Genomic DNA, 24,705 nt, shown 5'->3' on the forward strand with positions numbered 1-24,705 from the left:
AAGTCATCAGGAACCAAGCTCAAATTCACCTTGAGTTCAATATTAGGTATCTCTCCCCCCCCCCCCCCTCCAAATAGCATCTGGTACTACACAGTCTCTGTCAACTGATATGGGCAGAATCAAGAATACTTCCATGGAAGTCTCTGCAATTAGGAAACAATTTTGCCATATATATATATATATATATATATATATATATATATATATATATATATATATATATATATATATATATATATTTCTAGCCCAATGAAGATAGGCAGGAAACCAAAGCTGGCTGCAGACATGAGAGAAGAGAGTCTGCCCATTCCTCAAAAACTTTTGCATTGGCAGTCGAGTCCACACACCTCCAAATTAATTCAATCAGCTCGTGGCGGCCAATTTTCACCCACCACGTCTTCCCCATTTACCTCCCAAGCTCACCAAAAGGGGCTTTGTGTCTTCCTCTAGCCCTCCCGCTGAACTTCAAGACTCCGGAAGAGTCTTAGCCATGTTTCCTGATGCCCATGCTTTCCCCCCCAGCTAATACCACCAGGTTTTAAGAACAGAGACCAAAATGAAGCTTTCCAAACTCTTCCTGCTACAATGCAGAATGTAAAAGTCCAAAGACGCACAGTAGACGATAGTCCCAATGTCCAATGGATCATCAAAAAACCCCTCGGGGTAAGGGATGCTGCAGTCCAGCAGGAGAGGATGCATCTCCCTGCCTTTCGTAACTGTCCGTTTTGTGCAGCATATCAAACCTTCGGCTGTCCCACTTGATTAAGTGACCATTCTCACGTCACTAGAGTTTATTGAGTACCAGTTAAGAGGGCAGGTGATGACCTGGGCGGGGATCAAAAGTCCAGACTGGGGGCAGGGGAGCTGAGACTAGCAATCAAGGGAAGCTGTTATTAAATACAGGGGGATTAAGACCCCTGGGAGGGGGGGGGATCAGTCTGGCTCCTCTGGGACTGGGCATCCGGGCCGGGTCACACGCTCATAGTCATGCTGGGCGAATACTGGGGAGACAGATGGGAGACACCACAGCATTAGAGGAAGGGTCCGTCACGGAGGGGGGGGCACCGGCCCCCTCTTCACACCTCTGACAGCTGCTGCTTCCAGCATGAGATGGCACTGTTAGCTGTTGGTACTGACAGCCCAGTCCGACCCTGCCACACGGTGCCCCGCCCGCCGCGTGCCCCCCGAGATCCCCGCCCCCTCCGCGGCCGCCGCTCCACGCAGGCCCTTACGCTCTCGCTTTGGAAGGGGTTTATGAAGCTGCTGCCCATCTCACTGCTGCTGTCGTCACGCGGGGTGCCCGGTGGGTTAGCTATGCTGGCCATGCTACCCGGGGAATTCTTGGTAAGCAGAAATAAAAGAGAGAGAGAGAGAGAGAGAGAGAGAGAGAAAACCAGGCAATTCACATCTGAGCCATGATTCGAACACATTCTCAGAGCTCTAGATCGCATTGTTCAAAAGGCATGTGGAAAAGGTTGGCCTTTTTTGCTTTTTAAAAAGCCAGTTTAATTACAGGTAGTCCTCAACTTACGAACGTAAGAGAGCCTGCCCAGGATGACTGAATGTCACAATGGTTGCAAAACAGGTTGATCACATGACCAAGCCAATTTTACAACCTTTTGGGGAGGCAGTCAATAAACAAATCCTCGGTGGTTAAGCGGGTCAATGGTTTGCTATGAGAGCAGTTTTGGGTAAAATTAGAAGCGGCAGTCTGGGGTAAAACCGTCATAAAATAGTCATGTGACATTAGGATGCTGCAAATGGCCGTACATACAACCGTTTGCAATATTGCTAAGTGCCCCAAATTAAATCATGTTCAGGGAGATCCAATTACCAGAACTTCCAGAGTCACTCAAAGGATAATGGGTCGTCTCTAAATGTAATCAATAAATAAACTTTGAATTTGGATCCTAAGTCCCCTTTTTTTTGGCTCGGTCATAACTTCAAACAGTCGCTAAGTGACTGGTTGTAAGTCAAGGACTACTTTTGATTCCGATAAGAGTTAGCTCCAGAAAGACCCTGGTTCTCTCCCAAATACCAGTCCTTCAATGTTAGGCAAACGAATTACTGGGTAGGTCAATTGACCCTCTTTCTTCCGAAAGATAAAGATTCTACATCGAGAGAGGTCCAACCGAGTAGATCTCATGCTCCCCTTTAAAGCCATATCATCGTTCCTGATCCCCTTCTAATCCCTTGGCTCCCCAGGGCCTGTGGAAGTCCAGCTCGCTCTCTGGAAGAGGACACCATGATGCAAACCCTTACCTTGGGCATCCCATCTATTTCACCTGGACCTGCAATGAGAATGACAGCAGTTAAACCCTGCCCCTTAGGTGATTTCTACCAGGTTGGAAGACTTTTGTGGAAAGTATAGATTTATTGGCCGCCAAAGTCTTAGGAGCCTCCACTTAATCCACAGAAATTCTTACCAATAAAAATTTTCTACTAATGGACTTTATAGAGCAGTGATGGCTAACCTTTTTGTCATTGCATGCTGAAAGTGTGCATGCCCACACCCACAATGCAATGTGGGCCCCCAGTGGCCCGTTTTGGGCGTAGCAGGCCTCCCTGCAGCATCCTGGGACCAAAAACAGGGCGCGGAGGGATGCACTGTGCCCCCAGTGCCCTACACATGAGTGTATGACCCCCCCCCCCATGCACATGCATCTCCCCCTCATGCTCAGCAGAAACCTGAAAATCAGCTGGCCAGCAGGAGGCATGTGTGCATACGCGGTGGAACTGAGCCAGGGTGACGACTTGCGTGCCCCCAGAGAGGGCTCCACATGCCACAGGTCGCCATAATGGCTATAGGGCAGTGGTGGGTTACAGACGGTACGCTCTGGTACAGGCGTACCAGAGCCAACCCGGAGCACCGGCTACCGTTCCGGTACAGTGCTCTGGAAGGCCGACCCGCCCGCCTGAGCTGCTTACCGGTCTTGCACGTCTTCTGTGCTTCCAAGCCCGCAGCACCTGTGTGACGCTCCACTGAGCAGCTGCAGTGTCGCAGAGGCTCGCAGAGGCGCTAAGGCGCATTCGTGCGCTGTTAACCCACCACTGTTATAGGAGTGTAGAATATCCGCTGTCTTCACTATCAGCTTTTAAGAAATAAAATCTTTCCTCAAGGCCTCCTCTGAATGGGATGTTAATGTTCAGTTCTTGATTCTGGCTATATAGTCCCTTTCACACAATCATTTACTTCCACAAACCCCCAAGAATAACCTGATCCTCTGCAATCATGCCATTTCACAGAGCTTTCACCGAAACGACTAAACTCTGTCAAAAAGTCAGCCTTTCTCGGGATGACTTTGAATCAGGGAAGCTATTACTCCTGAATTCAGATGACGTGTCCAACATACACTGTATTGCCAAAAGTATTCGCTCACCCATCCACATAATCAGATTCAGTTGTGAGCGAATACTTTTGACAATACAGTGTATTTCTAGTCCTATCTAGAGCAGTTAACATTGTTATGTAGGTTTCATCTAAGCAACCAAGCTGTGCACCACTCATTTAGTGGCATTGTTAGCTTTGAATGGTCGTTGAATGGAATGATTGTAAGTGAAGGACATCTGTATGTGATTTCAAGCTCGGGAATCTCATTTGTATAATATCCCTGCTAGGTAACCAACAGATAAGTGGACATATGTGTAGGAACACCAATTCCCCGATACTGCAGCATGGAAGTTGTTCCTCATCATTTTCTGCCAAAATTAAAGCTAGAGGATACTCAAGAGTTAGCGTTCTGGCGTCCCAATGCGCTCCTGCTCCAGTCAGAACCTAGCTGATCTTGGCAGAACTTAAAAAGCTAAGCAAGCTTGGAGCTGGTCAGGACTTGGATAGACCATCAGAAGATTTCACATCTAGAGATTAGACTGGGAAGTTAAAAAACATCTTGGAGGAAACCAATGACAAAACATTTCTGAATAGACGTAAGTAATGTAAGAATTTTATGGATGTGCCTTAAAATCACTGGAAATCACACTCCCCTGGACTTGACCTCTTATAGCATGCAAGGGGACATTGAGAATGTATTGGATTGTATTTATTTATGGATTTTTTTTATTGTCCATGGCCTGCCCTGCAGGAAAGTCCATACTTACCTAAGGATCCATTCATATGATGGGGCTCCATGGCACTCATTCCAGCCATTGGACCTTCTGGACTTGGCCCCATGGAGAACTAAACATTATGCACAGAGAATATGAAAAGAAGAGAAATACAGAAATAATGAGGAAGGGCCGATTCCAGGCGGAGAAGCATGACAGTTTTCTCCTATATGTTTGCACGTATGTATGTATGTATGTATGTATGTATGTATGTATGTGAGGTGGGTTGCTGCCCGTTCGGCCTGGATCGCCCGAACCAGTAGTAGTAGCGGTGGCACATGCGCAGAAGTGTTGCATACGCATGTGGGAGCACGCCCGAACCGGTAGTAAAAAAATTAGCAACCCACCTCTGGTATGCATGCATGTATGTATGTATGTACACTATATTGCCAAAAGTATTCGCTCACCCATCCAACATAATCAGATTCAGTTGTGAGTGAATACTTTTGGCAATACAGTGTATGTATGTATGTATGTATTTATTTAGAAAATGTACGTGGCTGCCCAACTCACTCGTGGTGAAATAAGAACTTTGTCATAGAATATCACCCAGCAACAAGGAGTGAGGAGGAAGAAGGCACTTACCCCAGGCCGGCTTGGTGGAGGGCCAACAGAGTTCATCATGTACATATTTTCACTAGAGTTGGTGGAGTCTGAAAGAAGGAGAGGACATTGCAAGAAAAAGTTACCAAGGTGGTCTTCTTTTCATACAGTGAACATCTAGAAATCTCAAGGAAGTCCCATCAGCAGGACATGAAGTTGGGTGGTATTCGTAGATAAATTGCCTCAAGTACATGGAGGCTTCATCCTTAGGGTTTAATATCTGGCTGATTGAGGTCAAAAGTCTGTCTAGTCCAGAGCTCCATTCCAAAATTTAGCCAGAAATGATGCCTCTTCAATCTACAATAGGCTAAACTATATTATGCATTGGAGGAGGGCCTAAGCTTGATATGTAGGTTAATCTGTAGATTGGTTATAGTCTTTCTTTCTTTCTTTCTTTCTTTCTTTCTTTCTTTCTTTCTTTTTTCTTTCTTTCTTTCCTTTTCCTTCCTTCCTTCCTACCTACCTACCTACCTACCTACCTATAAATAACTCAAGGTGGCAAACATATCTAATACACCTCCTATTTTCCTCACAACAACCTTGTAAGGTGGATTGGACTGAGAGATAGTGACTGGCCTCACAGGGTCTGGATTTCTAGCCTGGTGCTTTAACCACTAGACACCAAGACAGCATAAGCAAAGCAATGGGTGGGCCCTGGAGAGTGTAGGCAGATGGGCTGGTATCCTGGGTAAATAGGGAGAGGCTCAGCCAATCTCATTGTACACATGTTGTACTCTGACAATAAAGGTTTGGATTTGGATTTGAATAGGGGTGAATGCGGGTGAATGCACACTACTGTATGGAATGTGGAGGAGGGGTACCATGGGCCGAGAGGCAGGGGATGCTAGATGGATATCTGGAGTCTCATACTCCACAGGAGAATAAGCTGTGGGACCTACTTATAAAATAGACCTGTGGATTACAACACAATACAATAGCAGAGTTGGAAAGGACCTTGGAGGTCTTCTAGTCCAACCCCCTGCCTAGGCAGGAAACCCTATACCGTTTCAGACAAATGGCTATCCAACATCTTTTTAAAGACTTCCAGTGTTGGGGCATTCACAACTTCTGGAGGCAAGCTGTTGCACTGATTAATTGTTCTAACTGTCAGGAAATTTCTCCTCAGTTCTAAGTTGCTTCTCTCCTTGATTAGTTTCCACCCATTGCTTCTTGTTCTACCCTCAGGTGCCTTGGAGAATAGTTTGACTCCCTCTTCTTTGTGGCAACCCCTGAGATATTGGAACATTGCTATCATGTCTCCCCAGGTCCTTCTTTCTCTTAAGCTGAACATACCCAGTTCCTGCAACCATTCTTCATATGTTTTAGCCTCCAGTCCCCTAATCATCTTTGTTGCTCTTCTCTGCACTCTTTCCAGAGTCTCCACATCTTTTTTACATCATGGTGACCAGAACTGAATGCAGTATTCCAAGTGTGGCCTTACCAAGGCATTATAAAGTGGTATTAACACTTCACGTGATCTTGATTCTATCCCTCTGTTGATGCAGCCTAGAACTGTGTTGGCTTTTTTGGCAGCTGCTGCACACTGCTGGCTCATATTTAAATGGTTCTCCACTAGGACTCCAAGATCCCTCTCACAATTACTGTGAGCAAGCCTGCCAGCTTTCCTCTTGATTTTGCTTGTGGGAAGCCAACAAGGAAGGTTGCAAATGGTGATGATGCGATTGTGGCTCATTACGACATTATAACGATGCCTGGATTGTGAACACATCATTGTGACCATCCTGGGGAAATGATTGTAAGTTCCCCTCATTCACAACCTTTCCAATTTTGAAGAGTCACTGAACGAGTGGTTGTAAATCAAGTACTACCTGTATTGCCTTGTTTCCCCTTTTTTTTGGTTATTCTTTTCTTTTTTTCCTCTCTCTGTTCTCATTCAAATAATAAAGCAAAAAGAAAAAGTTGCCTAGCGACTATACGTGTTGAAACTCAAACATTTGAAAGACACCAGGACAGGGGAAGACTTTTCTGAGGCATTGTGACAGAAAAGTGGGGCATTCAGAAATAAATTCCTTCCAAAGTAGAATCTAGGATACTTACAAGGATCCCAATTCAAGTCAGTCACTGGGATCAAAGGTTTATTCTTCCAAGCTTTCGGGCTCATGCTGGAACTCAACATCACAGAACTTCTTTCTCTGATGATGAACTCCAGCACGCGCCCAAAATCTTGGAAGAATAAACCTTTGGTCTCGCTGACTGACTCAGATTGGATCCTCCAACATTATCCCGGGACGTGTATATTTACCTTCATTCACAGGATACTTACCTCCAGGGCTTGGCATGAGAGGGGTACCAGGAGGGCCTCCACCTCCCTGTGAGGAGAGAGAGAGAGAGACAGAGAGAAATAATGATCCCGGGGTTTGCCTTGTGAAGGAGTCATTCTCATCAACATTATCAACTATGTCTTGCAAACAGATTTATTAGATTCATCTGCCCTGTATCAAAACTGGAGTTCAAAATTTGCTTAGGAAGCCCACGCCACATCTTTTCACACCTCTTCAGCCACTTACCCCATAGCTGCCAGGAGAAGAGGAGGAATAGGATATCTAAAGAGGATAGAAAGGAGAGGGGGGGAAATCACTGGCTGGGGACCAGATTTATTTATTTAGTATACGGCATATCATACAGGGACTAGCAATATAGATTAACATTTCATCTAGATCAGTGGTTCTCAACCTTCCCAATGCCGTGACCCTTTAATACAGTTCCTCATGTTGTGGTGACCCCCCCAACCATAAAATTGGTATCTCGGTTCCTAAGACCATCGAAACTATGTGTTTTCCGATGGTCTTAGGCGACCCCTGTGAAAGGGTCGTTCGACCCCCAAAGGGGATCCTGACCCACAGGTTGAGAACCACTGATCTAGATTAAACGTAAAGGTTCCCCTCGCACATATGTGCTAGTTGTGTCAGGGGAAAAAACACCCTGTTGGAGATCAATGGACCGTGGCTGTTTCCCTTCCGCATATCTTTTGAGATATTGAGAAAAATAAGTCTTTAAAGTATTCTAATTAATAAACAAACTTTAATAATAAAATAATAAAAGTAAATGAAAAACAAAAGTAACTAATTGGTTACATTTTGATAATGAAAGCTACGTTTGCCAAAGTTGGCTGCCGAACAAAGAAGAGAGGAATTTTGGAATGTGTAACGCGTGCGCAATAAATCACTTTCAGATAAGAACCTTTTTTGTTTTATGACCTGCGCAATAAAGCTTTCTTAGTTTAACTCTTGAGTGTCAGTTTAGGCAGTTCAGGCTTAGCAAACTTTTTAACATCGTGACAAGTTGTTCCCGACTCTAGGGGGCGGTGCTCATCTCCGTTTCAAAGCCGTAGAGCCAGCGCTGTCCAAAGACGTCTCCGTGGTCATGTGGCCGGCATGACTAAACGCCGAAGGCACACGGAATGCTGTTATTTTCCCACCAAAGCTGGTTCCTATTTTTCTACTTGCAATTTTACATGCTTTCGAACTGCTAGGTTGGCAGAAGCTGGGACAAGTAACGGAAGCTCACTCCGTTACGCGGCACTAGGGATTCGAACCGCCGAACCGCCGACCTTTCTGATCGACAAGCTCAGTGTCTTAGCCACTGAGCCACCCTTAATCTAGCTTAGTAGAACACAATAAAACATAAATGTTAATCTTATCTGGGAAGCAGAATATATCAGGCATTGGCTGCATTTGGCAGAACTGCTTAACCTGGTTGCCTAATTAACCCATTTGGGGAGACTCTGCATAATTTCCTGAATTACAAAGTAGATAAAACTGGTTGGGTGTGTACCACAAACCGAGACACAAAAACTCTGACCAAACGTAAACGACGTGTTGGGTTAAGTGCAGCCACAAAGTTTTTCGCCTGCTCGGTGAAGTCTGTTGTGTGAATGCAGCCACTGTGACTTTCTGAATTGTAGATACAACTTTTATTTAAATAAAAATTAAAAGCAGACATACCGAGTTTGTGTTTATGTTTGGCCAGGATCCTCGAACACCCGGAGCTCTGCGGAGAAAAATGTACAAGGCTGACCTCTCAAACATTTGGAAGGGTTCCTGGGAAGGGGTGATGATGCTCCTGTTCTGTTGAAAAGACACACTCTCCCTTATTTCCTTTGGCTACCCCTTCCCAAGAGAAACTCATGCAGACACTTACATGTTCATTGTAGGCATACCAGGGCAAACCAGGGACCCTGGAGCAGGTCTTATGCCACCACCGTAATTCTGGACGAAGAAAAAGCAGGAAGGGATTAGGGGAAGGAAGAGAAACCAAGCAAGACTATTTGATTCCCATCCCAGTCATTCTTCTATTTACTACAGAGCTCAGGAACTTTCTATTATTACCATTATGGCTACCAAAGATAAGAAACACCACGTCACTATTAAGGGCAAAGTATTTTGTTCCTCTAGCTCAAACAATAACTAGCTGTCAACTAGATATAAAGGTAGTCCTTGATTTATGACCACAACTGGGACCAGAATTTCCATTACTAAGAAAGATGGGTTGTTAAGCGAGTGGCATCTGAATTTTTTGCTGTGATTCTTTAAGCAAAACACTGCCGTTGTTAAGTGAACCAGGCAGATGTTAAGTGAATCTGGCTTCCCTTATTGACTCTGCTGGTTGGAAGCCAGCTGGGAAGGTTGCAAATGGCGATCGTATGACCCTGGGACAGGCGGGACACTGCAATTGTTGTAAATACGTGCCAACTGCCATGTGAATTTTGATCACGGGGACGTTGCGATGGTTAGCGTGAGGACTGGTTGTTGTAACCTTGAATGGTTGCTAAATGAATGGTTGTAAGTCCTTGTATTTCGGTTACTGTTTCACATGGATTTTTACGAACCCGCTTTCACATTTTCTTCATATTTTATACTACTTAATCCACTGCCTGGAAGTCTGTTCACTTACAGTGAGTCACCATGCAAATTTTCATAGGAAGCGGCATACAGGTTTAATATAAAGAATTGAAAGGGGAAATGGCAGATTAGAAATATTTAACACTAGCTTTATTCTTTATTTACCGTATTTACCATATTTTTCGGAGTATAAGACGCACCGGAGTATAAGACGTGCCAAGATTTTGAAGAAAAAAAGTTTTTGCACTCTGCAAACCTTATGAAAACAGGCCCATTTTTTGTCAAAAAAGCGGATGCATGGCCTTTAGGAGGCTTGTAGAGTGATCCTGGGGACTGCGGGGGGGGGGGGGGGGCAAAAACAAGCAAAAAATGGCCCGTTGGAAGCCTCCTAAAGGCTATGCACGGTTGCAAAGGGGGCGGGGTTTTGGGAGGCCAAAAATGCTGTATTCAGTGTATAACAGGGGTGTCCAAACTTGGGAACTTTAAGACTTGTGGACTTCAACTCCCAGAATTCCCCAGCCAGCCATGCTGGGAGTTGAAGTCCACAAGTCTTAAAGTCTTAAAGTCCACAAGTCTTAAAGTCTTAAAGTTCCCAAGTTTGGACACCCCTGGTGTATAACATGCACCCAGATTTTCACCCTCTATTTTGAGGGGAAAAGGTGTGTCTTATACTCCGAAAAATATGATATATACTTTAAGCAAGCCAGGAGTCCAGGGTTATATAGGGTGCCCACCAGATTCGCCATTGAACCTTTCTTTATTCTAACTGAATGAAAACAAAGTGCATCAGTTTTAAGGAATGTGCAAATTAAACTGTGAGCTTCAAGCAGTTGGAAAACTCCCTGAGCTTCTAGACCACCTTTTGCATTCAGATTGGCATGCATGTGCACACACACACACACACACACACACACACACACACACAAAAACCCATCACAATCTCAAATCAAATAATTCTTCCAAATCCACTAACTTGTTTCAAAATCTATCGGGAGCTCACCTGTGGAGCCATTCCTGTCATACCCCGTGGTGGGGTCATGCGCTGCATCGGGCCCATGTTAGGATGCCCTACTGGTGGCAAAAGGAGTGGGAAAAGAGGGGAGAATTGGGGAGATCAGACATATTTAAGATGCAACTGTAGAATCAAAGTATGTGTCTGAAGCCTCAAAGAAGCAGCAACAATCAAAAAATCTGCACATTCAAGCAGTTAAACGAAGCAAAAAGAACAAGTTCAGAAGTTCATAGCATTTGTATTAGCTTTACCATACTGCGCTGAAAAAAATATAGGCAAAGATGTGGAAAATTCAGAAATATTTCAGAAGTGCTTTGCTTTTTTTAAATGCAAATAATTTCTAAGTCAGATACTTTGACATTTGTTGACTTATTTATGAGATGCATATTTATCTCATTTATTTATGAAATGGATGGATATAGATTCTAAAGAGATCCACCATTAATCTCATTTCCCTGCTTGCACCATAGTCTCATGTCACTCTGACTATCCACTCGTCCCATTTTAACTCACCGCTCACCTTGGGATCGGCTTGCCGGATCCATTGCACTGGGCATCAGAGGTTGGCCAGACACACCCATAGATGGCTGTAGTGGGGGGGGAAAATCCATGTCTTTTTAATCAGGTAAATTATGATGCTTATTCACCAAAGAAAGAAAGGAAAATATATCTAGAGAAGAACTAGACATAGTGAACCAGTACATATACCTTGGCCAATGCATCTCAGTGGAGGGTGATACAATAAAGGAAATTGAATGGTTTGTTAAATGTAGTTGGTAGGCATTTGGCCCGCTAAGCATAATTTTCAAGAACAACCTCCTGCTAAGCCTGAAAAGTTTTTGATCAGTGTGTGCTACTTGTTCTAACACATGCCAGTGAAACATGGACACTAACCTCACAATTGATACAAAAGCTATGAGTGACGCAAAGAGCCATGGGAAAGATACATGCTTGGCATCACAAGACAAGATAGAAAGACCTGCATATGGATTAGGGAACAAACAAAAGTATACGATATCATCAAGAGAGTACAAGAACGGAAATGGAAATGGGCTGGTCACACAGCAAGAAAAACAGATGGCAGGTGGACCAAGGGGTCTAAACCTACTTTTCTAATATCCCCTGTCAAAAATTTAAAATGTGGTCTAATTTTTCATTGGTTATAGTATAGTATACCATTGATTAGGAAGGATTATCCAGAAAACAATTTGCGGAAAACAAAATTCCATTTATTAAGGCTACTTAGGGTTAATTCAGTGATGGCAAACCTTTTTTGGCTCGCATGCCACAAGTGGGGGGAGCGCGTTTTAAGCGTTCCGAAGGCTTCAGGGAAGCCTCCGGACGGTCCCTGAAGCCTCCGGAGGCCCTCTGGGTGGGCAGGGGAGGCTCTTTTCGCCCTCCCCAGGCTCCTATAAAGCCTCTGGAGCCTGGGGAGAGCGAAAAATGGCTTTTAAAAAGGTGAACTCAGCTGGCCAGTGCGCGCATGCGCGCTGGCCCACTGACAGGGCAGAGCCTCGCGTGCCCTGACAAATGGCTCCGTGTGCCACCCGTGGCATGCGTGCCATAGGTTCGCCATCACTGGGTTAATTCATAAGATCCTTTGGCGGCATTGCTATGCCATATCACAGATGGGCAGTCAGAGGAAGTATGAGGTGGAAAGTAGAGGTAATGAATGCTGGATGTTAGGAGGTCCTGTGGAAATTAAATTATTTTTGGAGGAAAGAGGAAATGAAGATAATCTAATGGAAATGGTCAACTTGGCCATTTGCTAACTGCTATCAGTAAGTAATGGAAAAAGTTATACAAATGCTAGAGAATATGACAGGATACCAGATCTGGATTTTTGTAGGTGAAAAGGGAGAGCTGAATTACCAAAATAGTCCACGGAAGAACTTACCTGGCTTGGCATTCGAACGGAAGGACGGAGCCCACCAGGGAAACGCGAAGGCATGAATGGCTGCAGACGAATAAAAGAGGAGTGAATGGCTCCAAAACATAGTAAATTGCGGAGGGACTCACACACTTTTGGGGAAAGGTCAACCCCAAACAATGCAAACTGAATTGGGTATCTTCATGAGAATCAGTAAAATGGCACCAAGCAAGTTAATGAGATACAGCACATCCTAAGCTTCTTATCACTAAATCTAATGACTGGTTAGCTGTCTCCAGGCTTCCAAATGCTTTCCCAGATTACCTGGGAATGCCAAAGTTCTGGACATTTTCAGTAAACAATTAAGTTCTTCTCAATTTCAACTGGATTTTTGTTAGAAAAAATTTCTCGCCCTCCGTATATAGCTGAACCATTTCAGGAATCTCAACCTGTACCATGAGGGATGCTGGGAGTTGTAGTTCAGCAACACTGGGAAGGTCACAGGTTGACCACTGTTTCCTGAAAAGATGTGCACTGAGGACTAAGAGATGGAACTATTAATGGCTGATACCCATTTTAGCTTTCTAATATCATGAACATGGGTTAAACTTGCCTTCAGATGCCTGCAATAATTCCCTCTGTGCACTCATGGGTTATCTACAACTTGGCTTGAATATAATTTATTGCAGTCACAGCGATCTAAATGAGACAAATGGCAGCCTGGCAAAAGACTGGCAGCCACCTTTTTTTCTGGTTTATCTATTACAAGTCCCTCTATAGTTCTGCTTGGTTCCCTGCCATCCCAATTCCTGCCTTGCTAAGTTCAACATGACAAATTCAAAGCAGGGGTGAAATGCTACCAGTTCAGACCGATCGCTCAAACTGGTAGTAAAAATACTACTGGTTCGCCCAAACCAGTAGTAAAAAAAATGAAACCAGTTCGGGCGAACCGTTTTTTCCGACGATCAGCTGTGACGCATGATTTCCTGCTTTCTAGCCAATCTAAATCATGTGACATAGCGGATCCCTCCCCCCAACTGTTCGCTTAGCTTTGCAGGCGCTCGGTACCAGGCTCTGCCTATCCACCTGGACATCATCACGTCCATTTTTGATTCTCTGCACATGTGCAGGAGGCCTTGCGCATGCACAGAGGTGGCACATGAGAGCGAAGCGAGTGCACGTGCACTCACATTGCTACCGAACCGGTAGCAAGGGTAAGTGCATTTCACCCCTGCTTCAAAGATACCCTGAAGCTGTCTCTTTCAGCTGGGATGGTCCCTCTGGTATGTTAGGAGAGTGATGTTGTCTCATCTTACATAACTGCTGTTGGGCAGCAGTTTCTTCCCTTTCCCTTATATACACCCCTCTGTTGTCGTCAATAGCTTTTTAATTTATTTCTTAATTATCATTTCCCCCCTCCTCTACAAGGTGACTCTAAGTTGCTTTTGAGAACCCCCTTGCCGGTCAGAATTGGAAATGCAGCAATTACAAACACCACATATGTACAATACAATCTCCCATCCAAATGGTATCAGAAGGGTCCAAAATTAAGTAAAAATGAATTTGATGTAGGGGCTTCAACAGAGCATCTCTAGAAGAGCTAGTTTGATTAAGGGGTAAGGAACTGCGCTAAAAACTGGGAGACCAGGAGTTCCAGTTCCATCTTGGCACAAAGCCACCTGGGTGACCTTGGGCCAGTCATTCTGTTCAGCCCTAGGAAGAAAGCAATAGCAAATCAATTCCAACATCTTGCCAAGAAAATAATACCAGTAGGAACTAATCCAGGCAGTCACCAGGAGTCAACAATAACTCAAAGGCTCAAATCACTTCAAATCCCAAATGGCCAAAAATAGGGAATTTTTTACCAATCTTGCAAGATTTTGTATTACATGACATTTGTGATATTTAGGGCAATCTCTTCATCCCCCCTCCCCCCTTCAAAAATCTCTTGAGGTTTCAAGCAAGGAATCATGGCAATTATGCAAGATTATTACAATTTCAAAAGTACAATTCTTAACTTATGATGGCAACTTAGCAATGGCAATCCCTGCAGTCCCATTATTGTTCTAAACTGAATTTCCGTGGTTGTTAGGCAAGGCAGCTTCGTGCCGGCTTCCCACTATCAAAATCAGTGGGAAAGTCAGCAGGAACTTGCAAATTCCAGGACAGCAATTAGGTAAATGGCTGCTGCCAGATGTGTGAAGGACCGAGGGGATGCACAAGAGGCACTACACAGGTTGCGGAGGGAGTGCCTCATGAGTTGGCAAGGATCTGCAAGAGGTGCTGCAAAGGTAGCGTGCACAGGGAAGGTACGAGGGGATGCACAAGTGGCATTGCATGGATCAGGGAGGGTGTATGAGGTTGCAAGGGGCTGTAGAAAAAGTGCTATCCAAGTTGGGGAGGGACATGTAGGGGTGTGCAAGTGGCTGGTGAAACATAATACCCTATTTCCCTGAAAATAAGACCGCCCCGGATAATAAGCCCAATTGGGCATGTTTGAGCACATGCGCTAAAATAAGCCCGCCCCCAAAAACAAGCCATCCCCGAAAATATTGCAACACAGCAGCAGCCATGAGATGACCACACTCACCGCCTCCTGCACCTCAAAAATAATAAGACCTCCCCAAAATAAGGCCAAGCGCTTATTTCGGGGGGGGGGGAATAAGACCATGTCTTATTTTCAGGGAAACACGGTAAGTGGAGAGGAATTGGGGAAGACTCAACCCAGAGACTTCTGACATTCCTTGCCAGCTTCCCCACTGACTTTCTGGTGAAGCCAGCAGGAATGGATACAAATGTTGATGACATGATTGTGGGGTGCTTGGCAACCAGTGTGAACAGGTTGCTAAGCACCCAGATCATGATCATATGACCATGTGCGTGGGTGTGCTGGGAGGACCGGAACTCCGAGAACCAGTTGTAACCATCGTCCATTCAGTACTGTCATAATTCAGAACTTGGGGAAGAGGAGATGGAATGGATTACCCCGAGGGAAAGACACCTGGAAACGATATTCCAATGCAAGATGATTCTCATGTAGTTCTAAAAGGTACAATTCTCTATTCATAGATAACTGAAATCCAGGGAAGAGCTCTGTGGCTGGATCTGCACATAAGGCTAAACTACTAGATGAATTTCTACAAACAGATAAGCCATATAACATACAATGCCTGGGTTCAGAGAGCATGCTAATCTAAAACAACAATGCATTTTCTTGAAGGAAATCCCCAACAATTCAGTAGGACTTCCTTGTGTATAGACCGCAGTTGAGTTTCTTGGTATGGAGTAATGGATTACAATCGTTTGTGGTACACCTTCCAAAAATACTTGATGTGCTGGTACCAAAATGTGTAAAACAAAAGGTACAAATGGATCAAGATTTGGGGAAAGGATGAGGTCAGATAGCAGAGCACAGCTGGGCCAATGACAAAAGGCTGCCTCTTTCTCTGGTCTTACCTGATTATGGGGTCCCATCATTGCCGCGTTGGGATTGTGCATGGGCGCTTGAGCATGTAGGGATGGCTGGGAGCCAGGTGGTCCCTTAGGGAAGAAGCAGAAATGCAATTATGGGGAGAGGGATGCTTATTGGATTATAGGCTTATTGTTCAAGATTTCTCCTGTTCCACAGTAATTTTGCACAAATCCAAGCAACGGGGATGCACGCTGAAGCCTGGGGCCACAAGAAAGGGAAAAGTATGAGGGATTGCTCCCTAATGTAGTTTTTCTCAACCTCGGCTTCTTTAAGATGTGTGGACTTCAACTCCCAGAATTCACCAGCTTGCATGACTGGCTGGGGAATTCTGGGAGTTGAAGTCCACATATCTTAAAATCACCAAAGTTGAGAAACACTGCCCTAATGGTATGGGGATCCATTAGCAAATGTGCTTCTGTTACAAGATGCAAGAGGAACTGTATGTTGAAACACAGGTCTAGTCCTTGACGTACGACCACAATTGGGAGCAGAATTTCTAATGCATGGGTGTCAAACTCAATCACGTCACGTGATGTATGGTGATGTAGCGTGACATTTTTTTGCCTTAGTGGAGACAGGATGGGTGTGGCCTAAGCGTGACGCATGTGGCTCGCGGGCCGCCAGTTGGACAGGCCTGTTCTAATGCCAAGCAAGGCAGTTGTTAAGTGATGCCTGCCTGATTTTATGGCCTTTTTTTGCAGTAGTTGTTAAATCAGGGGTGTCCAAACTTGGGAACTTTAAGACTTGTGGACTTCAACTCCCAGAATTCCCCAGCCAGCATGGCTGGCTGGGGAATTCTGGGAGTTGAAGTCCACAAGTCTTAAAGTTCCCAAGTTTGGACACCCCTGTGTTAAATGAATCACTGCTGTTGCTGCACATCTGTTGTAAAATGCATTCAGCTTCCCCCACTAAGTTTGTTTGTCAGAAGCAAATGGTGAACACATGGCCCTGAGATGCTTCAAATGTTGTAAATACATGCCTGTTGTCAAGGGTCCAAATTCTGATCACATGACCAGGGGGGAATGCTGTGACAATCATAAGTGCAAGGTCTGGTTGCAAGTCTTTTTTTTTTTCAGTGCCATTGTAACTGTGGATGGCCACTAAACGAATGGCTGTTAAGTCAAGGATTACTTCTAAGGCAGAAGCTGTGGCCTTCCTGTCTCTTGCATAACAGGAGAACAACTCAAAAAAAAAAAAAGAGCTGCCCAAAGAATTAAGGATATAGACGCACAAAATGATATAGCTATCCTTAGTCAGGTGGGTAACTTGAAATGACTGAGTAAATGCAAACGTACTTTTCAAGTAGACAGCTATTTGAAGTTACAACTGCTAAAATATCGTAGGGAGATATTTACGGCAGCGAGATTCGAAAAGCTTGACACAATGGTTAGATATGGGAGATTCCATTCTATACCCTACAATGAGTGTCTCTCTGCATTTGCGGAGTGGCAGAGGTAGAAGACCTGGCTCACATCCTATTTGATTGTTGTTTCTAGAAGGGGGTGAGAGACAGGTGCCTTGGTCTGTATACCAAACGAATGACCCATTGGGATCCCCATATCGAAACAACTTACCTTATGGGCGGCCAGAACCGCAAAATAACATTTAACCCAGCACCATACTTAAAACAAAATTGGTTTGGTTGAGATCTGCCTATGTGGGACTGATTGGGGTAGATTGCAGGGGTGACACCGAAATATAATTTTATCATATTTGATCTATCTTAAATTATTGTATTCTATTCCAATTTCATTTCAGACTGTACTTTATTCCAATTCCATCTTAAATCATATTTTATTCCAATTCCATTTTAAATTGCTTTTTATCAAATTTTAGTCATCATTTGTTTCTGGAACTTTGCTCTTTGATATGGCCCAAGGGCTCATCAATAAAGACTCAATGTCAATATAAGGCAGACGTTCCCTGCCAAGTTTCTGACAGCTTCAAAGCTAGACTGCCTTCGAGCATGGAGGCTCTATCAAGATGAAGGCAAGTTCTGCAGGGTGCTTCGGCTTCAGCAGTGGCCTATTCCCACCTGAAAAAAGCCCGACAACATAGGCCCGCTGGGGATGGCATCACTGGGCGGCAGGTTGGCCATCACAGGACTGGTCGTAGCTGCAGTGCTCTGTGGAGAGAGGAGAAGAGGTCAGCCTCCCAGGTTTTCTCTGCCCAGCGCATGGTGGGCCAGCACAGCCAGCCTCTCAAGCAGAGAAAAGATCTGCAAATAGTGGGGGCTTGAAGTTGTTTTGTAAGACTTTCTGAGCCACAGCAGCAGGGCTGAGATTTGTGAGCTGCTGCCGAGTGAGCGAATGACCGAGCTGCATTTTCTGATTCAAGGCAGGCATTCATTGGGAGCCAAGTTGGCTCCAGGGGGAGCTGTTAAGACGGCAGGAATTTTCTGCCTTTTTTTTTTTCCAGCCTGGCCCCTCACGCATTGTCTCCACTCCAAGTGGTTTTAATTTAGAGGGGGGGGGGTGCGGGAAGGACTGCAGAACGCCCCCCCCCCCTCCACAGGAGGCCAGCTAGAACACAATATTCAACACGGCTGCTGTTGCTTCGAAAGGCAGGCAGAGAAGACGGCCCCGGGATTTTTTTTGCTCCCCGCTGCCATTTCCAAATAATTTAGTGCTTCCTCCAAGCTGGGGAGGTTGGGATTGGCTTAGAGAACAAGGAAAAACCAAGTCAGAGTTCAAAATAGCAGCTTGGCTGCCTTCCCTGCCCCACAGCTGTACAACCTATCCCTTATATGAGGAAAGGAGAGAAAAAAAGGAAAGGACAGGCAGAATCTTTGGCAGTGAATAGGGACCTAGGCAACCGACAATTGATGTCTGCAACCTGGTGCCCTTCAGACACGTTGGGACTACAAAATCCCTCTTCCACCCCATGCCAGCCAACATGCCCTTGTTAGCTGGAAAAGCCCCAAATAAGCCAAACTGGAGAAGGCAGGCAAACAAGAGAACAATTTTCCCTGGAGGAATTTCGTAAGTGGAGCTCCGCCTCATTGACTTAAGAGTTCTTCTTCTTCCAAAGGTTTAACAGAGTTGGAAGGGATCTTGTAAGTCATCTAGTCCAACCCCATGCCCAAACAGGAGACCCTGGCCTACACCATTTCTGACAGATGGCAGTCCAGTCTCTTCTTGAAAGCTTCCAATGATGAAGCTCCCACAACTTCTGAAGGCAAGCTGTTCCATTAGTTGATTGCTCTCACCGTCAGAAAGTTCCTCGTTATTTCCAGGTTGAATCACTTCTTATTCAGTTTCCATCCATTGTTCCTTGTCTGGCCTTCAGGTGCTTTGGAAAATAGGTTGACCCCCCCCCCTCTCTGTGGCAGCCCCCTATAAACTCCCCTTCATGGACCAAATGACCTCCCAGAATTTCAGGAGTCCACATATCTTAAAATCACCAAAGTTGAGAAACACTGCCCTAATGGTATGGGGATCCATTAGCAAACGAGCTTCTGTTACAAGATGCAAGAGGAACTGTATGTTGAAACACAGGTCTTCCTCTTCTGTTTTTCAACTGACACCTAACCGGAGCTCCCAGTCTTATCACTGCAGTTACCACAGTTCAAATCTGAGCTACAAATATCCTCTTCCATTGGTACTTATATCTGCCTCTATTTAGAAGCACAAGAATCTCCCCTTCATGGACCGAATGACCTCCCAGAATTTCAGGAGTCCCTCATCTTTCCGAGCCTGTAAAGTTCCTCGTAGGCAGCCTCACAAAATGACTGCCTTGAAAGCGGATATTACTAAATCCCCAAAATGCATGCTCGGGGGGGAGGGGGGGAGGCATAAACTCAATCAGAAAATACCCACTTCCCCCAACGACGACTGAGGCTCAAAGGCAAGGAATTCAGGCAATAAATTAAAATCGAAGCAGACATGAGAGAACAGAGTAGAGAAATATCGTATCGCATATTTGTCCCCAGCAAAAAAAAAACAACCCTCCAGATCCATTTCTGAAAGTATAAGCTGTCAGCCAGAGGGTCCACTGGAAAAGAGGTGTTGAAAAGTCAAGATGGCGGCCAAAACTGTGCAAACCAAACCCCACCAGTTTTTTAACTGTGTGTATAAAGAGCAGGGCTTTGAGTGCATGGTTGTGGGTGCCATCTTGACTTTTTTGACCCCTCTCCTCCACAGACATTCATGCCAGCAGTAATCAGATCAGAGGTGGTATTCAGCAGGTTCTAACCAGTTTTGGAGAACTGGTAGCGGAAATTTTGAATAGTTCGGAGAACCGGTAAATACCACCTCTGACTGGCCCATCCCCCATCTATTCTCTGCCTCCCGATGATCGGGAGGGAATGGGGATTCCGCAGTATCCTTCCCCTGGAGTGGGGAGGGAACTGCGATTTTACGGTATCCTTCCACTGCCACGCCCACAGAACTGGTAGTAAAATTTTTTGGAATCCCACCACTGAATCAGATAAATAATCAATCGGGAAGCCCAGCAGAAAAAATACAACATAAATCTTTCTTTCTCTCTTAGTCTCTCTCATCAAATTTTAGTTCAGCTCAACCAAGGCTCGATTCAGAGGCAGATGGACATAGAGGCTATTTGGCTACACACACACACGATGAGCTTGCTTTGCTGCCCTAAATGGTTTTACATGAAGCCACAATTTGCTTAATCGCAGTTGCTGACTATATAAATGATTTCAGTTCATCAATCATGTTATGCCACAGAGAGGTATCAACCATAACAATGAGTCGATGTCTACTAATTCAGAAACGGAGAACGTTTTCTGGTATTGAGGTGACAGGCTATGCGTTTCAATGTGTTTTAAGCATGTGTGCTTAAAACATAAAATGGCCAGAATATTGTGAGGCTTGCTCCAAATCTTGTAAGATTACATACAAAGGCTTTTTTGGTCCTTTCAGACTCAATCTCTAGGGATATAAAAACTTGATCACATGACCATGGGATGCTGCAATGGTCGTTAAGTGTGTAAAATGGTCATAAGTTATATTTTTTCAATGCCAGTGTGAGTTTGAACAGTCACTAAACGAATAAAAAAATTATTTGTAACTTTTTGGAACCACTTGAACCTCATATTGATCGTGCAGGAAGGAGATCTGATATGGCTTGGCTATCAGCAAGAACAATCATTCTTTAGATTTATACCCCACTGTGTCCAGGAGTTGAAAGCAAGGCACCTATGGATCTGCCTTCCTTGTTACCTCCAAAAACCAATGTAGATGGGGCTGTGTGTGCCTGTCCAAAGCCTTCCAATGAACTTCCAAGTCAGAGGGTAGATTTAAAACTTGGCTTTTTCTATTTGTCTATTTGTCATCCAGTAGCATATCCTTTATATCATACTTAATGTATACTGCTACCTTTCCCCCAGATCAATACAGGTAGTCCTCGACCTATGGCCACAACTGAGCCCAGAATTTCTGATGTGGAGGTAGTTGTTAAGTGAGCTTTGCCCCATTGTACCACCTTTTGTGCCACAATTGTTCAGCGAATCACCGCAGTTGTTGAGTTAGTAACAGAGTTGTTAAGTGTAATCTGGCTTCCCCATTGACTTTTGCTTGTCAGAAAGTTGCAAAGAGGGGAGCAATGGCTGACCCCGGGAGACTGCAATAACCGTCATAAATATGAGTCAGTTGCCAAGCAGTTGAATTTTGATCCCCTGACCATGGGATGCTGCAATGGCCGTTAAATGTGAAAAACGATCATAAGTTACTTTTTTTCAATGCCATTGTAAGTTTGAACAGTCGCTAAACGAATCATTGTAAGTCAAGGACTACCTGTGTATGGCCAGGCTGGGCAGATGAACTGGGGAACTCAGCCACCCAGTGTACTCTACGGCCATGCAGGTTGTTGAGGATGGCGGGACTGGGGGGGGTGGGAGGCTGGGGTGGGTGGGAGGGATTTCCATCACTGAACATTAATCATTTCCTATGCAGAGCTCCTGCAGCGCTCCCTGAAATATTGATATAAGTGGCACACGGCCAGTTTGTGGGCAACATCTAGGACAGTTAACCCCTGCTGGCCTGTGGGAGAGGGAGAGGTGGGCAAGGCCAAGGGCTGCTGGCCTCAGCGTGTGTCAGAAGAAAGGTGGTCCAAAAAAGAATGCAGTTCCCATGGAAACAGGCAGGGAGGAGAGCTGGATGTGTGGTACAGCACCGCGTGGCCACCTAGCAAGGAAAACAGCAGAAGCAAACACCGCACGACTCCTCTTAGGCAATTTCTCGCTCACAAAGGATCCAAAGCATATTCTCCAGGGGAGCAATGGGAGGGGGGCACACACACACACAGAGAGAGAGAGAAGAAGGAATAACAGAAGAAGGGTTTGAGTCTAGAAAATTAAAATGTAATTTTTCTTTTACCCTTCCTCTCTCTCCCCCTCCCTCTCTCTCACTCCCTTCCTCTCTCTTCTCTTTCTCTCTCTCCTCCCCCCCCCAATTTTTTTTTATAGACAATTAGACTAGATTTGAATGCAAGGTATATCTGGTGCATTTTTATTTAGACAAAAGCTTTTTCGTTTCTCATTTCCCCTTCACTGAATCAAATTAATGAATCCAATTGTGGATTAAAATAAATAAATAATTGGATCGTGTTCAATTCTTTGGTTTTACTAGTGTCTGTTTATCTTCTAAGTCTTGGGGGCTAAACCTGTGTTTAATAATGTATTTAATAATGCCTGCTTAGCCTAGCTTCTAATTAGAGGCCCTTCGTTCTGTTCTTTTTCTCCCTCAGACTATTGTAGAAGAGCTGAACATCGACAATGAAATAACTGCATTTCACTCTCGATAAGAGAGGGAACAGCTCTCTTAGCAGTCAGTCCTTCCCTTGATTTAAATCTTATCTGTAAAAATAAAATAAAAAATTGACTACAATTTAAAACAGGTGTGTCCAACCCACAGCCCATGGGCCAGCTAGTAATGTAGCCCCACCAGATAAAAACTGAAGGCAGTTTGTTATTTGTGCACATTAGCTGTATTATATATTTTACATGCGACTCAACACAATTCCTTTTCACTCAATATGGCTCAGACTAGCCAAAAGGCTGGACACTCATGATTGGAAAAGCTTTCCAAAAAAGGAGGCAGAAACATTCAAAAACCTCACAGACATGTCATATTTAACTATATACTATTTAGGAACATGGAGGTTCAATTTGATATAATGAATAACAGCCATTCATATACCAGCTGGCCCATGAACAGGGCACAATGGGACAGCCTACCTCTATTAGTTATTTCTTAATAACTGGTATTTAGATGTAGACTTTCTCAGTCCTAGGAAGAAGGCAATGGCAAATCAGTTTTGAAATCTTGCCAAGAAAACTGCAAAGATTTGTCCAGGATGTTGCCAGAAGTCAAGATTGACTCGAGGGCATGTGTGCTCGTGCATGCATGCACGCACAAAAACACATATAGTAGAATACCCTTGAATATGAATTGTTTATTAATTCTAATATTGACTACATTGAATAACTGCTAATCAACCTGCCAAAGTAGAATTACTTCTTTAACTTAAAACAGGGTTTCCCAATTTTGGCAACTTTAAGATACATGGATTTTAACTCTCAGAATTCCCCAGGCAATCATATCTGAGTTGGGAATTCTGGGAATTGAAGTCCATGTGCCTTAGAGGTCTGAAGGTTAGGAAACCCTGACTTAAAGACTTTCAAAAATTGCTTTTACTAAGACCTGCTACAAGTGGCCGAAAAGCCTTGGGGTGATTAATCCAGGAATCTCTATAAAAGATTTATAGGTAGATTTCAGAACAGGTGCCATGCATTTTCTACCTATGTGATACCTCCACATGAGGGAAACAGTGATCTATTGGCTGCTATTTACACAATTATGGATTCTGTATGCTCAGAGGCACTCTTAATTCTTTAAATGCAAGTTGCTAGTGATTATATAAAAGTGCCTGGAGGTTTTCATTTATATTGCTTATGAAATACTAATCAGATGCTATGAGAAAAAGTGCTGGAATGCTACTTCCTCCAGAACCAGAACAGGTTTTGTTTAAATAGTAAGAGAAGCATTTGGGTAACTCTCATTCATTGCCCTGTCCTGATCAGTCACCATCATGATGGGCATTTCTACCCTCAGGTGTGACTCACTATTATTTACTTCAGGTGGATGGTTATTGGGCTGTGGAACAAAAGAATACACATGCAAATCATCTTGAAATATTTAGGGGTCATCAAGAATTGACTGGTGTTTGATGGCACTGTCTTAACAGATTAACAGAGTTGGAAAGGACCTTGTAGGTCATCTGGTCCAACCCCCTGCCCAAACAGGAGACCCTGGCCTACACCATTTCTGACAAATGGCAGCCCAGTCTCTTCTTGAAAGCCTCCAGTGATGAAGCTCCCACAACTTCCGAAGGCAACTTCTGTTTCATTGGTTGATTGCTCTCACCGTCAGAAAATTTCTCCTTATTTCCAGGTTAAATCTCTCCTTATTCAGTTTCCATCTATTATTCCTTGTCTGGCCTTTGGGTGCTTTGGAAAATAGGTTGACCACCCCTCCTCTGTGGCTGCCCCTCAAATATCGGAACACTGCTATCCTGTCTCCCCTGGTCCTTCTCCTACATCATCCACATTGGGATTGACAGGATGTCTGCAGTTTGGTATCACGATAATCGTCCCTTGCGTTCAGAATATGGCTGAAACAGAATTCCTTTATGGGTTGTTTCAGCCGGTCACCTTCAATATTCCAAGTGAATTGCTTTCACCTCTCTTCAAATTGCTTTCATCTCTCTTTCACTATTCACTTTGGTCTCATCCAGGAGGCCCTCCAAAGTCCACATAACA

General features: G+C 44.4%; 1 protein-coding gene across 4 annotated transcripts in view; it reads right to left on the reverse strand.

The window, feature by feature from the left end:
* Positions 1-244: 244 nt before the first annotated feature.
* Positions 245-24,705, reverse strand: part of SSBP4 (single stranded DNA binding protein 4) — a 57,034-nt gene continuing 32,573 nt past the window's right edge. For 2 of the 4 annotated variants that reach the window (XM_081959766.1, XM_081959764.1), the window contains exons 5-18: positions 17,959-18,048; positions 15,908-15,991; positions 12,479-12,538; positions 11,102-11,168; positions 10,570-10,637; positions 8,869-8,936; positions 8,673-8,718; positions 7,236-7,271; positions 6,992-7,037; positions 4,690-4,757; positions 4,099-4,177; positions 2,263-2,291; positions 1,233-1,340; positions 245-1,001 (exon numbers count right to left, since the gene is read on the reverse strand). In XM_081959766.1, the coding sequence (XP_081815892.1) occupies positions 972-1,001; positions 1,233-1,340; positions 2,263-2,291; positions 4,099-4,177; positions 4,690-4,757; positions 6,992-7,037; positions 7,236-7,271; positions 8,673-8,718; positions 8,869-8,936; positions 10,570-10,637; positions 11,102-11,168; positions 12,479-12,538; positions 15,908-15,991; positions 17,959-18,048 (879 nt within the window). In that variant the 3' untranslated portion in view covers positions 245-971. Of the gene's footprint in view, positions 1,002-1,232; positions 1,341-2,262; positions 2,292-4,098; positions 4,178-4,689; positions 4,758-6,991; positions 7,038-7,235; positions 7,272-8,672; positions 8,719-8,868; positions 8,937-10,569; positions 10,641-11,101; positions 11,169-12,478; positions 12,539-15,907; positions 15,992-17,958; positions 18,049-24,705 lie in introns of all 4 variants that reach the window. The other 2 variants (XM_081959765.1, XM_081959763.1) reach the window with 1 other exon arrangement.

The sequence above is a fragment of the Natrix helvetica genome (assembly GCF_964273705.1).
Source record: "Natrix helvetica genome assembly, chromosome: 1".
Classification (NCBI taxonomy): domain Eukaryota; kingdom Metazoa; phylum Chordata; class Lepidosauria; order Squamata; family Natricidae; genus Natrix; species Natrix helvetica.